This window comes from Tachypleus tridentatus, chromosome 2, assembly GCF_004210375.1.
Source record: "Tachypleus tridentatus isolate NWPU-2018 chromosome 2, ASM421037v1, whole genome shotgun sequence".
NCBI lineage: Eukaryota > Metazoa > Arthropoda > Merostomata > Xiphosura > Limulidae > Tachypleus > Tachypleus tridentatus.
This window is the reverse complement of record NC_134826.1, coordinates 50,368,203-50,385,000: the sequence shown is the minus strand read 5'-3', so window position 1 is coordinate 50,385,000 and position 16,798 is coordinate 50,368,203. Positions and strand designations below refer to the sequence as shown.

Here is a 16,798-nt window from a genome sequence, read left to right as displayed (position 1 = left end):
ATCGGCAGAAATGTGGAGTCCAAAACTAAACAACGAATACTCCACCCAACTGCAATACTTCTGCACTTCGATCGATAAATTTTAGAGGATCTTCTACAGGTAATCCTAAAAATATGATACCTAAAACGTCCTCTTATATTTTCTTCTCAAAATTAAGACAACTTAACAAAACAAGGATTACATTCTGTATTTAACAAATTCAAGTCGTTATTTGATTGGTGTCAGAGATAAATATTTTACACATAAAAATTATAATTATGTTACTAATTCATGATTGACAGGCATTATATATAAAATAGTAATTCCTGGGAATTAGCCTAGTTGCTTTGCACCATAAAACGCTAAACCAACCAACCAATCCTGGGAATTTTTCAAATTCTGGAAAATCGTGTGATTCTACACAAAATTTTATTTTTATTTGCTAATGAACAGCGAAACACGCTTTTCTTTGTAATTATCTTTTGCTGTAAAATAATTACAATAACCATGAAAAAATATGGTGTAACTCGATTACATTGGTTGTTCTTTGTTATTATTAAGTGCATTTTTGTTTTGTTTTTGATTTCGCGCAAAGCTAGTCGAAGGTTATTTGCATTAGCCTTCCCTAATTTAGCAGTGTAAGACTAGAGGAAAGGCAGCTAGTCATCACCACTCACCACTAACTCTTGGGCTTCTCTTTTACCAACGAATAGTGGGATTGACTGTCTCATTATAACGCCCCCACGGCTGAAAAGGCGAGCATGTTTGGTGCGACGAGAATGCGAACCCGCGACCCTCAGATTACGAATCGCACGCCTTAACCAGCCTGGCCATGCCGGGCCTTATTAAGTGCAAACCAAGTTTCTAGCATTAAACGTCCGCAGATATATGGTTACTCAGTTAATATTGCCAGATACAGTAGTTTTATGATTATTCTTTCTGTGACAGCATTTGAAAGCCAAATTATGTATTTTTATAATTAAACACAAAGCTACACAATGGAGTATCGAAATCCGGTGTTAAGAGTTTTAAGCTCCCAGACTTAATGCTGATCCACTGGGGGTGGACAGCTCTTACAGGTAATTCATCATTTTTCTCAGACAAAAGTTTGTTTTGTTTTTGGAATTTCGCACAAAGCTACTCGAGGGCTATCTGTGCTAGCCGTCCCTAATTTAGCAGTGTAAGACTAGAGGGAAGGCAGCTAGTTATCACCACCCACCGCCAACTCTTGGGCTACTCTTTTACCAACGAAAAGTAGGATTGACCGTCACATTATAACGCCCCCACGGCTGGGAGAGCGAGCATGTTTGCGCGACTCGGGCGCGAACCCGCGACCTTCAGATTACGAAGCGCACGCCTTAACGCGCTAGGCCATGCCAGGCCCTCTCAGCCAAAAGTAGTGTTAGAAAATCTGTTGAGATCTAACAGCATTTTCCATAACTCAGACGTTTATTTTTATAACAACCGTCTTATAGTTACGATCTTTTATTTAACCGAAATACACTACTTAATCAGGTATATTAAAATTATCAATATGACACAAGATCTGAATTATCAAATGGTTTCAGTAAGTTATATTTTTCCTATGCTCTTTTTTTTTGTCTTTGTGTCTTGTACATTTATTTGACAGTTCTACTTGGGACAGTTAAGAACAATTTTAACAAGTCGTGGACTGATGTGGTATGTTGACGTTTACGTACTTTATCTGTGTATATTTTAAACCCCAATTATAACCTTATATTTACTTATCCCTATTTTCAAAGAATACGCATAACAGAGTATATAAAACAGTAACAAACGCTGTGCTGAATTCTGGTTATCATTGGCTTAAAGTCCTGCTATCCATTTAAAACTGATATTGAATATACAAAAATAGGCCTACTGGTAAAATAAAACGCTTTCTACGATAATTCAGTAAGAGGTCTCTACCAAACTTTAACACAAGCTGGTTGACAGTAGCATATCTTAAAATTATTTCATCCCAGTTGTACACTAGTTAGCTTAATATGTCTCTAATTGTTATTGTTATTAGTATACAATTTATCACAAATTCTAATGAGTACATGTTTTACATGCATACAATAATTATTCTAATTATTAGCAGCTGAATACCATGGAACTGAGAAAATGGCAGGACATGGTTCCTCCACTTTCTAGATCCATTGCGCCTTCGTTTGTAAAAATACTTTTTAAATCATAATTATATATAAATGACAGGATTAGTTTAATGTTTTATTAGTTTAATGTTATTCGTACTTATTTCTAATCCCCATGTTTATTTCACACTTGTTATAGATGTTTTCACACCAAACTGTTAATTTTCCGTTTTAATGTTATGTCTACTTGATTTTCCTTTCGAACTTTTTTTACCTCATCTTATTTTGTTTACCTTATAAATATCGTAACATTATCAACTTTATCCGTTATCCCGTTTAAACCAGTATCCCTCTGTCGTCAAAATAACGTTTATAATGTGTATATTAATACCTTTGTTCAAAGTTTCGTAATGGAAAAAAAAGTTGATGAAATAATTTCGGGTTTCTCTTGAATTTAATATTTCTATCTTTTTTTCTATAAAAAATTGCCCCCCGTTAGTAAAACGGTATGTCTACGGCCTTACAACGCTAAAATCAGGAGTTCAATTCCCCTCGGTGGGCTCAGCAGATAGCCCCAGGTGGCTTTGCTACAAGAAAAACAAACAAACCATAAAAAAATTAAAACAGTGAAGCGTTTTACACTGTAAGAAAAAGCACTGTTTATTTTGAATATGCCGTGTAATTAATTTATTAACGTAAACCTTGCTTGGCCAAAGTTGGTGGTAAAAAATTAGTGCTTTGTGTTTGATTTTAAACAGGAAACAGTGAAGACCAGAAATGATGGTAAAATTAGAGTAGCATTACATTGTGAATTTACAAGAACATTTTAGATGAAAATTGACTTAAAGGGTGAGAAATGAATGACTTCATTCGTATGATTCGTTGTAATTTCCGATGTCCTGATGTGGTAGTTCCCAAGCTTGAACAGTGTGTTGCAGCATACAGATAAATACATTATTCACTGGTTTCGTTCATATGAAGCACAAGTTAAACGCTTATTTTGTAGATTGTTTTCATTTATGGCTCATCGTATATATATTTTTTTACATACCGTGGTTGACGTAATGTTCGTAGTAGTTCAAAATATTGAGTTTAAGCAAATATATTTACGCTCACCCAAGGATACTGAAAGATGTCAAGGATTGGATATTTAAGAAGTTATTGTTGTTGTTTTGAATTAAGTACAAAGCTACACAATGGGATATCTATGATCTGCCCACCACGGATATCAAAACCCGAATTTTTGCGTTGTAAGACTGCAGACATACGGCTCAGCCACTGGGGGGGCAGATATTTAAGAAACTTGCTATTATTTTACGTAAGTCCTCCTTGAATAGCGGGCAGGTGCTACAAAAATGAAAATTGGATAATGTAATTCTTTGTCATAAAGGAGGTGATAAAATCTGCCTTAGTAATCATACACCTATTAGTCTTACATTAATGATGGGAAAGTTTTTTGAACATATGATAAAAGATACCTTTCAAAATCATTTAACAACGTTTAGAATTTTATTGGATAGTCAATATGGTTTCATTTCAAGAATATCTCGCCTCACTAGGTTTTTGACATGCTTTCAAGAAGTTACTGCTTATGCAAATAATGATAAGGGTGTAGATTTGGAGTATCTGGGTTTTCAGAAAGCATTTGACAAAGTGCCATATTAAAGTCTGATTAGCAAATTCTCTCTGTAGGCATGGAGAAAATAGGTTGGCTCATTGGACAGAAAACTGGGTGGATGGAAGAAAGCTGAGGGTTGTTATAAATGAAGTTAAGTCAAGTTAGATTAACATTATAAGATGAGTGCCTCTGAAATCAGTCTTAGGACTTTAGCTCTTTTTGAGTTCCATAAATAACGTAGATAAAGGAATAAATTATTTAAATTTGCCAATGATATTAAATGTTTGGTATTCCTAACTGCAAGAAGGATACTGCTGCTCTTTACAAAAGAACTTAAACTATCTAGTGAGTTGGGTGAATAAATGACAGATGTCTTTTAAGTATAAAATGTCCCTTCGTATAGGTTATCATAACTTGATTTACAAGTATAATTTTAATAGGAATAACATTCACAGCCTTGTGGAAGAAAAAGATCTTGAAGTTTTGGTTCATCGGTTCCTTTGATCATTTAAGCAGTGTGCTTGATGTAAAGCGAATAGGATTTTATATTATATATTTTATAATGTATTTACAGAAACAATGAATACAAATCTAAAGAGACTGAAACGTTATTTTATGGGCCATTGGTTACTCCTGGTATTTGAGATATTGTGTTCAACTTTGGATTCCTTACCAAAAAAAGATAAATGAATTATTGGAAAGGACACAGAGGATGGCTAGTAAGACGATAGGATGTAAGATTGTTGTACGAAGATAAATTAAAAATGTTTATTTTTAAGAAAAAAGAATAGTTACAAGAGATCTGATTAGTGTGGTTGAGATTGTTAAGGACACATACAGTCTTGATGCAACATCTTTTCCTCGTATTTAGTGGTGATAATTTGAAAACTAGGGACCACAAACATGAATGTTGGCAGAGTAGGAGTCATCTTCAACTAAGATAACTTTAGTTTTCTAACAGGATAGTCGGGCTTTGGAACGGATTGCCTTCAGATGTGGAAGAGGTTTGGATAAGGGTCTTGCTTTGAGCTTTTTTATTTTTATCTCAAAGTTTAGTATATAGGATGGGAACGATTAAATGGACCAACATATCTTTTGTTATTCTTAAATTATATATAAATAAATATACATGTATGTTATATATTTAAAAACGGCTGATATGGATAGAGAAAGTACTAATAGAGGAGCGAATAATGTTTCGCCCTTCTTCGGTCATCGTCAGAAAAAGGTCGAAACGTTGTTTTCTCCTCTACATAGTGCTTTCTCTATCCATAACAGCCGTTTTTAAATATATAATTTTTCTCTACAAGTGGGTTTTCTCATCATCACGTATATGTATGTGTTTAGAACTATATCGTGGCGTACAGTTGCAATTATTGGTTATACGTTTAAAGATCAAAACCGTATTGCCTTAATTAACGCCGACGGGGGCGTTGCAAACTGCAAAAGGGAGGCACTAGTTATTGTATTTGTGTAGTTTCGAATCCTATTTTTTCATGTGGTTTGTTGATTTAGATGCTGATAAGTGCGCACTTATTTGATTTTCTTATTTCTTTTCTTTGAAATCAAAATTACGATAATAATAGTGGATTATATGTTGGATTACTATTGATTTCACACAAGGTAAGCCTTATAAAAATAAATACCTATGAGCGTTAATCAGGGGCTATAGAGCATTTCCCATTGATTAAGACTTGCGAAGTACATTCTTTTAATAAGAATATAACACGAAAGAATAATGTGAAATCATAATTCTTTAATGTCCAAATAATCACTTAATTTAGACATTTTTCTATCATATATCTACATATGAAAGAAAAGATTTAAAGAATTACAACAAAAGTGAATCAGTTACATCCCCAGAAGTACATAGACACTTTCGTAAGGAATCAAAGGAAGAATGTTTTTCTTCATTAATGCATATATCATTTACATTGTCAGTTTACATTTTTAAAAACAACAACAACTGATAAAATACGTTTGTATCATAAAAAACTAAGCTCTTCATCTACAATACTGGATCTTCAAACTTATTGTTCCTTTAGGAAACCATTGTTGTTTATTCCATTTATACGGAATTCGATGGAATCGTGCTTAAGGTTAATTTCCTTTAAAATTATATCGGCCTTTTTATCGTTTTTCTTCCGACAAGGACCAAATGTGGGTCCAGTTTTTTCTGGATCGTTCTCTGTTTTCGAATCCCGATGTTGTTGACGTCGCTGGGAAAAAATTATTTTTTCAAGGTTGATAAACGGAGCTTCGAACACCAGATAAACGCAGAGAGACAGAAGCATAGTCATGGTAAGGTAGCCCGCATAGTCGAAGGCCTGAAAAACAAAAGAAAAATTAACTTAAACACGTAGAGGGCGCGCTAAAGAACTAAGTGTGGCTTATGACAATTAAAACAGTTTAAATATTTTGAAAGTTAATCCCGACGTATAACAGATTCAAATTTTAAAGTTCATTCTTGTTATTAGCGCTTCTGCGAGAAACTTTACACTTAGAGAATTGAAATTCAATAAATATGAAACAACCTGTTATTGCGTGCAACATGGACCCAACAACGCCTAGCATGGCTTAATATATATGTAACATTCGACTTGTAATCTAAGGGTCGTGGGTTCGAACCGTGGGGACATTATAATAAACGGTAAGTCCCCTATTCGTTGGTAAAAGAGTAGCCAAAGTGTTGACAGTGGGCGATGATGACTAGCTGCTTTCCCTTTCATTACATACTGCTAAATTAGAGAGGGCTAGCGCAAATAGATCCCGTGTAGCTTTACGCAAAATTCAATAAACAAAAAACACAACTGAGTCTAAATTTAACGAATAATAGTTTATTTTTGTAGTTTTTCATAAGTTAATGATAACTGAAGTACATTAATAAAATACTTATTTAGAGAGGGAAAAAATACGGATTTAAAAATAAGCCTAGATTAATCACACATAATAACATGGTTTGGTTGATGAATTTCGCACAAAGCTACTCGAGGACTATCTGCACTAGCTATTCCTAATTTTGAAGTGACAGACGAGAGAGAAGGCAATTAATAAACACCGACAACGCTTGAACTATTCTTTACCAACGAATAGTGGGATTAAACGTTTCATTATAACGCCCACCCAGTTGAAATAACCAGCGTATTCTGCGTTGGGTTTTGATCCCATGATCTGCAAGCCATAATGGCCCGGCATGGCCAGGTGGTTAGGGTGCGTGACTCGTAATCTGAGTCCCGTCTATTCAAACATGCAGGCCTTTTTCAGCTATGTGGACGTTATAATTTGTCAGTCAATCCAGTTATTCGTTGGTAAAAAACCATACCAATAATTGGCGGTGGATGGTGATGACTAGCTGCCTTCCTTATAGTCTTATACTGCTAATCAGGGTCGGGTAACGCACATGGTCCTCGTGTGGTGTTGCGCGCCATTGAAAACAAAGAAAACAAGCCTTAATACTGTGTCAGCTTCAGTTGTTATAACATTGGTACCGCTTGGGAGAGCAGACACACAATCGTTTAATTCGACACATCGGCTTAAAAAAATTATTCAAGGTCATCCGTTATTAGAAGAGCTTTTGTTTACTTTATTCAATTAATTGTTGAAAATAAAAAAAATCACAATTTGCAAAGAAAAATATCAAACAGTTATTGAGACTGTTTATAAATATTCTATTTCACTCACAGTATTGACTTGCGTGTCGAACTTTAGACAAGAGGTTACTGTGTTTGTGCCCCGTTAATGCAAAAAACAAGAAGTCTCCGCATTATGTGGTAATGTTCGTATTAAAACTGTGGTGTTCAAAACCACTCATTGGCCTTGACAAGAGTAATTGAAGTGTTGGCAGTAGGCGGTGCTCACTAGCTGTCTATCCCTCGAGCTCATCGCTTTAGAATTGGGAATTGCTAGCACAGATAACAATCGAGTAACCAAGCGCAAAATTCAACTACCAAACTCTATGCGTATAAATAAACAAAACTATAAACTTTGGAAACTTTTTTTTTAAAATATGATTATAACTTCTTTGTACAATAGTGATAAATTGTACATAAAAACTGTATAGTATTTTACGCTTCAAAGTAAAGTATGACATTGTAATTTATAATTATTTCGTGCAAATTATAGCTTTCAAAAATATAGACTTATGTATAGAACAATTGTGGCAGTAAATCATAAAATTAATAAATAAGTAAACCTTCAAAAACTGTTTAGAACGACCTCACAGAATCCTGATTAGCAGAATTGTTTAAACCTTGTCTCACACTTGATGAACAGAAAGTTAGGCCTAATGGTTAGTTTTACCTTCAAATTGTTGAATCACAAAGTGACATCTTAAGAGCTTTTTGTGAACTAAACAACATGATACATTTACTATAGAAATTCTCCCCGGTAGCATTACGTGCATCGAACAGATAGTCCATTGTGTAGCTTTGTGCTTAATACAAGTAAAATACTATGGCAACAGAAAAAACAATTTGGGTGTGATTATATAACCTTAACGTTATTTTCTTTTCCTTTCTTCTCAATGTTCTACATTAGAATCTTTGGAGGTGTTCCTGATTTTTGGTTCGCATTTGACAATCTGATGCTGACGCCATTTTATTTTACAATACTAGCAAGAGTTTAAGTAGTTTTCAATAATTCTAAAACAAAACCAAAGGATAATACAGAATTACGCAAATACTTGTGTTAACTTTTTCTTCACGAAGTATAGTCCCCTGCTGGGACGACGGTAAGTCTTCGGATTTACAACGCTAAAAATCAAGAGTTCGATTCCCTTGGTGGTCACAGCAGATAGCCCGATGTGACTTTGTTATAAAAAAAAAAACATACACGTAAAGTAACCTGCGAAACGATGTCTCAAACCAATCTTCAGAACGGCGAAATTTCCATGTTTTTAAAAATATTTTCTTATTATTTTATTGATTTTAAGTACGTGTGTTTGTGTTAGCATGAGATGATAGATAATATTTCTTAGGTGTCTTCATAAAAAGCTGGGCGATTTTTACCCATAAGCATTGACTGGTCTTCAGTCTTGGGCTCCTCTCCTTAGGAAGGACATTTAATTGTTGGAAAGGGTTCAGAAGGGGGTTACTAGAATAGTTCCTGCGGTGAGGAGCTTGTCATGTGAGGAGAGATTAAGATCTTCAAAACTATTCCCCCCCAGTGGCATAGCGGTATGTCTGTGGATTTACAACGGCAGAATCCAGGTTTCGATACCTGTGGTGGACAGAGCACATACAGCCCACTGTGTAGCTTTGTGCTTAACTTCAAACAAATAAAGAAAATGTTTCTCCTGAAAAAAAAGAATCGTTTGTTTTGGAATTTTGCGCAAAGCTACACGAGGGTTATCTGCGATAGCCGTCCATAATTTAGCAGTGTTAGACTAGAGGGAAGGCAACTAGTCATCACCACTCACCGCCAACCCTTGAACTACTCTTTTATCAACGAATAGTGGGATTGACTGTAACATATAACGCCCCCACGGCTGAAAAATCAAGCATGTTTGGTGCGACGGGGATTCTAACCCGCCACCCTCGGATTACGAGTCGAGTGCCTTAACCACGTACCAATGACGTCGTTAAGTACAAAGCTATATAACAGGTTGTCTATTCCATTCCCACTGATGTTATCTAAATCTGATTTCAATATTTGGTCAGCTATGAACCAGCGTGGCCTGGTAACTGTGGAAGAGGGGGGTAGTTGTGTTTCGAGTGTCTAGAGTCAACGCAAGTCTAAAGAGGGCGCTCGAATATCTCGAAACTAATTTCTACATAATCGAGACTTCTGACAGTTTATTACATTTACTTCCCAAACTGATACACAAGATATTGGTTAATATCACAGGTAAATAACAACGGTGATACTCCTTTCTTATATACACTTAACAGCAATAATTTCCTCCCATCCCCAGCAAAGATTTTCATGTCTCGTTAGTTAATAAGATACTCACTTGGTCAAAATGGCTGAAGTTTCGTCGTTCTCGCTGGAGTCCGTTTCTGACCCAGAATATAATGAAGTGACACAAGTAAGCGGAATACGTCAGTCGCCCCAGAGGCACAAACACTTTCCATGAGAGGAAGGAGTTGATTAAACCTGATTTAAAGAGCACGTGGTATTTAAATATGACCAACAAAATCTAACAACAACAAAAAAAGGCCCAAGATCGAATCTCAACATTATCATTACATACTAACACACACAGAGGGTCCATTATGATGACTTCCTTTAATTGAAAGTTTGAATTTCAAGACAATATGTGGTTAAACCTTTAACGAAAACAACCTCGCTGTAATTGAAAAGTACCACATTTATCTTTCCAAGAAGGTCCAGTTAGCATACCACATAAGCCTTTCATACTGGACTAATTATGGATTTGAGCATCACGTACATACCTCCTCTACTAGTCGTACAGGCGAATGTCAACCAGCCCAACCCAACAGCCCAACCAGTGTGGAAAAGAGAAGCATACAATCCAGCTTCCCAAGGTGGGGGAAGGTTTCCCCTGTTGAACTCGTACGCACCGTACAATGTCGAAACACTACATATTATGGCTATGGTCCACATAATTAACCGTAAGAACTGTAAAACATGAAATAATAAATCCATTATTTAGTATAATTTCAAGGAATCGTTGCATAAGTTGTTTATTAATATTTCACCACATCTAAATTATTTAACTTGACACTATAATTTTTAGTGTGAAACGAAACCTGTAAATTTACTGTGAGCAGAGAACATTCAAGAAAAGTATAACTACATACAGACGTCGATATATATATTTGTTTAAGTTTGTATGAGGGTTGTCAAAAGAAAGCAAAATATTCAGTTATTATACCAAGAAGAGTAACCATAAATTTAGATTGTAGTGAAGTTTAACAACATAAATAATCACAGATGTATATTGTAGTGAACTTTAACAACAGAAGTAATAACAGATGTAGGTTGTAGTGAAGTTTAACAACATAAATAATAACAGATGTATATTGTAGTGAACCTTAACAACATAAATAATAACAGATATAGATTGTAGTGAACTTTAACAACATAAATAATCACAGATGTATATTGTAGTGAACTTTAACAACATAAATAATCACAGATGTATATTGTAGTGAACTTTAACAACAGAAATAATAACAGATGTATATTGTAGTGAACTTTAACAACAGAAGTAATAACAGATGTAGGTTGTAGTGAAGTTTAACAACATAAATAATAACAGATGTAGATTGTAGTGAACTTTAACAACAGAAGTAATCACAGATGTAGGTTGTAGTGAACTTTAACAACAGAAGTAATAACAGATGTAGATTGTAGTGAAGTTTAACAACAGAAGTAATCACAGATGTAGGTTGTAGTGAACTTTAACAACAGAAGTAATAACAGATGTAGATTGTAGTGAAGTTTAACAACATAAATAATAACAGATGTAGATTGTAGTGAACTTTAACAACAGAAGTAATAACAGATGTAGGTTGTAGTGAACTTTAACAACAGAAGTAATAACAGATGTAGATTGTAGTGAACTTTAACAACAGAAGTAATCAACAGATGTAGGTTGTAGTGAACTTTAACAACAGAAATAATAACAGATATAGATTGTAGTGAATTTTAACAAATAAATAATCACAGATGTAGGTTGTAGTGAACTTTTAACAACAGAAATAATCACAAATTTAGATTTCATTGTACTATATAAACAGAAATAATCAAAGATTTATATTTCAATGTGATTTAACAACAAATAATCACTGGTTCAGATCTGGTTTATCCATTTATCAGATTCCAGAAGCCATCGACAGCTTTAGATTCGTGTATACCTTACCATAACATTTATCACAAATAATATAATTACCAATTTTCGTGTTTTTTGCTTTCTTTGGCCGCGGCCCGGCATGGCCAAGCATGTTAAGGCGTTCGACTCGTAATTCGCGGGTTCAAATCCCGGTCGTACCAAACATGCTCGCCCTTTAAGCCGTAGGGGCGTTATAATGTGACGGTCAATCCCACTATTCGTTGGTAAAAGAGTAGCCCAAAAGTTGGCGGTGGGTGGTGATGACTAGCTGCCTTTCCTCTAGGCTTATACTGCAAAATTAGGGACGGCTAGCGCAGATAGCTCTCGAGTAGCTTTGCACGAAATTAAAAACAAAAAATATTCTTTGGCCGTAGTAGAAGAAATAATCTGGAAACGTTAATTATTCAATTACTGACTTTAAAATCACCGTAAGAGGAATACTTTCATATTTTGTCAACAGGGGCAAATAATTGTTTGTTTGTTCGTTTTGAATTAATAGTGGGATTGACCATCACCTTATAACGTCCCTGGCTGAAAGGGCGAGCATGTTTGGTGTGACGGGGGATTCGAACCCGTGACCCTCGGATTATGAGTCTAGTGCCTAAACCACCTGGCCATGCCGGGCCGGGGCAAATAATAAGCAAAGCATTATTACTACTAGCCTACCTACTACTTGTGACAGCATTCCTTATACGGAATAGCATCTTTTTGACGCTTGTTAATTAAGACTTGCCTAAAGCTCCTTCTGGAATAAATTTCCAATCGAAAATGTCAAGAAAAAAAAAGAAACTGAAATCATAATGCTCGCCTAGTAACGCATGTCAAAATGAAAGCTGGTAAAATTAATGTATGTAACTACGTCGATCAAATGTCAATTGGCATGGAACCAAAGCAGTTTTAAAATTAATTATAGTACTTCCGCTTTTAGAAAAAAAAACAAAGAAAAACGAAATAAATCCGAAACAAGTTCTCGATCTTAGATTTGGAGAGACCTGGCAGAAATTATGTACTATATTCAGTTCATACATGTAGTATATTATTAAGCATCTTTAGTACCAGGTGCAACAGCATAAGTGAAGTTCGGACGCATTCTTTTGGTCGCTGCCTTTGCTGAAGGGAGTCTACTTCCTATTTTATTGGCTTCCTCTCTCACGAGTACCATACCTCTCTTAAAACGCCAAATAAAGACAGAAAAAGAACAAAGACAAACACTGATTCCCAAAGTCAAAATTTACTATTATAGAATAGTATACTTAGCAAAATGTTTGCATTTCTTTAAATAGAATATTAATCAGGCTTGTTGTTGAACATTAGTCGTTATAACTGATGCTATAATAATAATAGGGCATATTCACATGGAAAACGAATAATATTTATCGTTCCTGTTTATAAACGTACATACAACTAGGCCTACTTTTACTTTACCTTCGTTCTGTTTATAAACTCACATATACCAAGTCCTACTTTTCGATAACTTAGTTAAAAATGCTGTCGCTTTTCTTACTCTTACCCCTTTTTGTTTGATCTCTCTATCAGAGATTAGATTTGCATGTATCGGTAAAGCCTGGTGTAGACCGAAAATAAAACAAATAAACATATATGAACTGAGGAGAAAGTTTGAACTCACCGGTCTAATAACAACGTCTCGATGATTTAAGATCAAATAACCTACGATGATACCAACACAAAATGGACCCATATGTGTATATGGCTTCCAGTAAATATTCTTTACTATATTTTCATTAAACCTGTAATTACAAATAAAGATTTATCAAAGATATTTTCACTCCTACATTTCTTACTAGTAGACAGACGTGGAAGTAAAAAAAATACAACTTTTGTATTCCGAGCTGAGATTGGCTACACTGTTGTCTCAACGTTATTAACAGCACTAAGTAAAGATTAAATTGGCCAAATGTTTTTCATCAAAGTACAGAAACAACCATTTTCGTCAAAAGTTTCAGTTACAAGAATAAAAGAAAAAAAATTTCAAAACTACGTTGTTTTTCTTCTTATAATATCAATATACAACCTAAATCATGTTCAACAAAGTCAATCCACTTCCTTTAAGAACGACGCCTACAACTAACTATACTGCAATATTATTTCTTAAAATTACAAATAATATTCAAATAATTTTATCAATTTGTCTATTATCGTGAACAAGGAAAAGTACCAAGCATGTAAAACTACTCTATTTAAGATAAAAAGCCATCATATTCTGCTACCAAAACTGTAAACTGTGCATTTTATCTGAATTAATAAATTCAAAAGAAAAATCTACTTAATTTCAATGCAACATTCTCTGAGCCGACCAGACGTGAACCCTTGTCATTCTTTTGTTGATCTTCCAAGGCTGTAACTTATATCAATTTAATTAATGGTTTTTGTGTAGATTCTTCAAAGTTTTTATATTATACCTTTATGTTTTTTATCTCCTCTTTTTCTTCTGTTTATGAGTAAATTATTTCATCTTATGGTTCTCCATCGTTCCTCTTAAGCATTGTCATTCTCGTACTCAAGCAACTATTATCTTTACAAAAGTGGCAAAACCAATGCTAGAGGCGTCTAACGATTTACTTAGGCCTAATGTAAATTTCAGTTACCTTTAAAATATTTTAAATTACTCACTGTGGGTCGGGAGCTAGATGTAAGACGGTAGGAAAATAATCGTTGATTGATGTTATCACACCCACAGCAATGCTGGACCCAAGTACCAGGACGAAAAGTACCAGAAATCCTATAAGTGGTTTCCTGAAAAATATAAATAATAACAATAAATCTTACAAAGGAAGCCGAAAGAACTTTGTCATTTTCCAGAATCCAAAGAAATGTGTAAGTTACTTGAATAACATATTGTAACATGATAACCCCCAAAGTGTATCAGAGATAAGTTTGAAAATTTATAACACTAAAAAACGAGTTTCGATACCTGTGATGGATACAGCACAGATATGTAGTGTTGTTATTTACGAGATTTGGCTAAGGCCTGGTAGTTAGGTTGTTTGACTCGCAATCTGAGGACGGCGGGTTCGAATCCTACTCCCGAAAATACTCGCCTTTCAGACACGGGACATTTAAAGTAGCGCCAAATTCTATTATTCGTTAATAAGTAATAGCCCAAGAGTTAACGGTGGGTGGTATCGATTATCTGCCTTCTTTATAGTTCATCACTGCTAAATTAAGGGCCACCTATAGTGGTTTGTCCTCGTGTAACTTTGCTTCAAATTCAAATCAAACAAAACGATAACAGTGTTACGATATAACCTGATTCACATGACAACGTTATTATTTGTTTCCAACCCCAACAAGAAGTACTTCCTAATTCTACATAATTTTTAGGGACAATGAAACTTCTCATTTTTCTGTAGGTTTGTTTGTTTTTGAATTTCGCGAAAAGCTACACAGAGGCTATCTGCGCTAGCCGTACCTAATTTAGCGGTGTAAGACAAGAATAAAGGCAGCTAGTCATCAGCACCCACCGCCAACTCTTCGGCTACTCTTTTCCAATGAATAGTGAGATTGAACGAAACATTATAACGCCCCCACGGCTGAAAGGGCGAACATCTTTGGAGTGATGGGAATTCGAATCCGCGACCCTCGGATTGTGAAGCGAATGCCTTAACCACCTGGCCATGCTGGGCCACTGTTTTTTTAGGATTAGGATTCTCAGACAAACGAATTACTTTCTGTGTTAAATAGTGATTGGAAAAACCAATATTAAGTCAAGACAAACTAGATTTCAAATCAATAATAACTTTTTAGTTTTATCAAATATTTTTATTCGCATTTTAACCCATGTTGCTGAAGAGGTTATGTTTCGTCTGCTATTCACTACCTAAGATATTAATAGTAATATAAATTATCTTGCCATTTGATTGCTAGCTGGAAAGCTTGAGAGCTTAGGATACCAGAATTCGGAGGCTCAGTCTTTCACAGTGCTGCACCAAAACAAACAAGTCTAAAGCCAACTCTGTACAATTTCAATGGTATCTAAATTAAGAGTTTAAGTATATATTTATTAGAAGCTACAGTTATTTCCTTAAGTTAAGGCTCGGCATGGCCAGGTGGGTTAAAGCGTGCGACTCGTAATCCGAGGGTCTCGGGTTTGCATCCCCATCGCGCCGAACATGCTCGCCCTATTAGCCGTGGGGGCATTATAATGTGACGGTCAGTCCCACTATTCGTTGGTAAAAGAGTAGCCCAAGAGTTAGCGGTGGGTGGTGATGACTAGCTGCCTTCCCTCTAGTCTTACACTGCTAAATTAGGGACGGCTAGGGCAGATAGCCCTCGAGTAGCTTTGCACGAAATTCAAAACAAACAAACAATCCTTAAGTTGAATTAAATCAATCACGATTTATCAAATACTCAGCATGGCCTAATGGTGAGAGCGCTCAACCCCGAATCTGCAGGTTCGGATTTCCGTTATCGATCATGTACGTCTTTTCAGTCATAGAAGCATTAAAATGTGAATATCACTTTTAGTTTTCGTTGTTAAGAGGATAACCAGCACGTTGACGTTAGATAGCTTTGGCAAGTTACCTTCTTTCTTATCTACCACTACTGAATTAGTAACGTTGAGCAGAAACCTTTCGCATAGGTTTGCACGAAATCCAAGTGAAATGATTAGCAAAAGGAAGACAAATTAAAAATATTGTTATTTATTTTATTGCTCGTAATTGGCTTCATTAACTAATTAATAAGTTTATATTGTTGGTCCCGAAATATGGATTTCACTTACCTTTCAACAGAAATTCAAGTTAGTGCAAAACTTTTCTATTCAAAGTCAACATTTAAAGACTTATTTTTGTTAGTAATTTGAATATTATGGAGACAACGAACGCAAGATATTCCATATGACTGTGTTACAAAGCACAAGATGAAATAATTGGTTTGTTTTTAATTTCGCGCAAAGCTACTCGAAGGCTATCTGCGTTAGCCGTCCCTAATTTAGCAGTGTAAGACTGGAGGGAAGGCAGCTAGTCATCACCACCTACTGAGAGGATGAGCATGGTTGGTGTGACGGAGATTCGAACCCGTGACACTTAGGTTACGAGTCGAGTGCCTCAGCCACCTGGCCATGCCAAGCCAGATGAAAAACATAAGTGTACAAGTGTGAACTGATGGCTTCAAAAGGAATTTAAAATATTTATTATCCTTGTTGCATCGTCATGAAAGATATTCAAAATAACTTGTAACTTGTTGGTCCACCCCTAGCTACACAAAATGTCAGTATATTTTGAACTCTTTTTATTCGCAGTTCCAATAGATTGATATTATTTATTGACGAAAAAGAGGGAATTCTCAATA

At 35.2% G+C, this 16,798-nt stretch overlaps 1 protein-coding gene across 4 annotated transcripts in view; it reads right to left on the bottom strand.

Moving 5' to 3' along the window:
* Nucleotides 1–5,709: 5,709 nt before the first annotated feature.
* The window catches only part of LOC143243663 (nose resistant to fluoxetine protein 6-like), a 43,430-nt gene continuing 32,341 nt past the window's right edge, over nt 5,710–16,798 (bottom strand). For 3 of the 4 annotated variants that reach the window (XM_076487312.1, XM_076487296.1, XM_076487320.1), the window contains exons 11-15: nt 14,120–14,242; nt 13,116–13,236; nt 10,086–10,272; nt 9,644–9,786; nt 5,710–6,020 (exon numbers count right to left, since the gene is read on the bottom strand). In XM_076487312.1, the coding sequence (XP_076343427.1) occupies nt 5,724–6,020; nt 9,644–9,786; nt 10,086–10,272; nt 13,116–13,236; nt 14,120–14,242 (871 nt within the window). In that variant the 3' untranslated portion in view covers nt 5,710–5,723. The remainder of the gene's footprint in view (nt 6,021–9,643; nt 9,787–10,085; nt 10,273–13,115; nt 13,237–14,119; nt 14,243–16,798) is intronic. The other variant, XM_076487303.1, reaches the window with a different exon arrangement.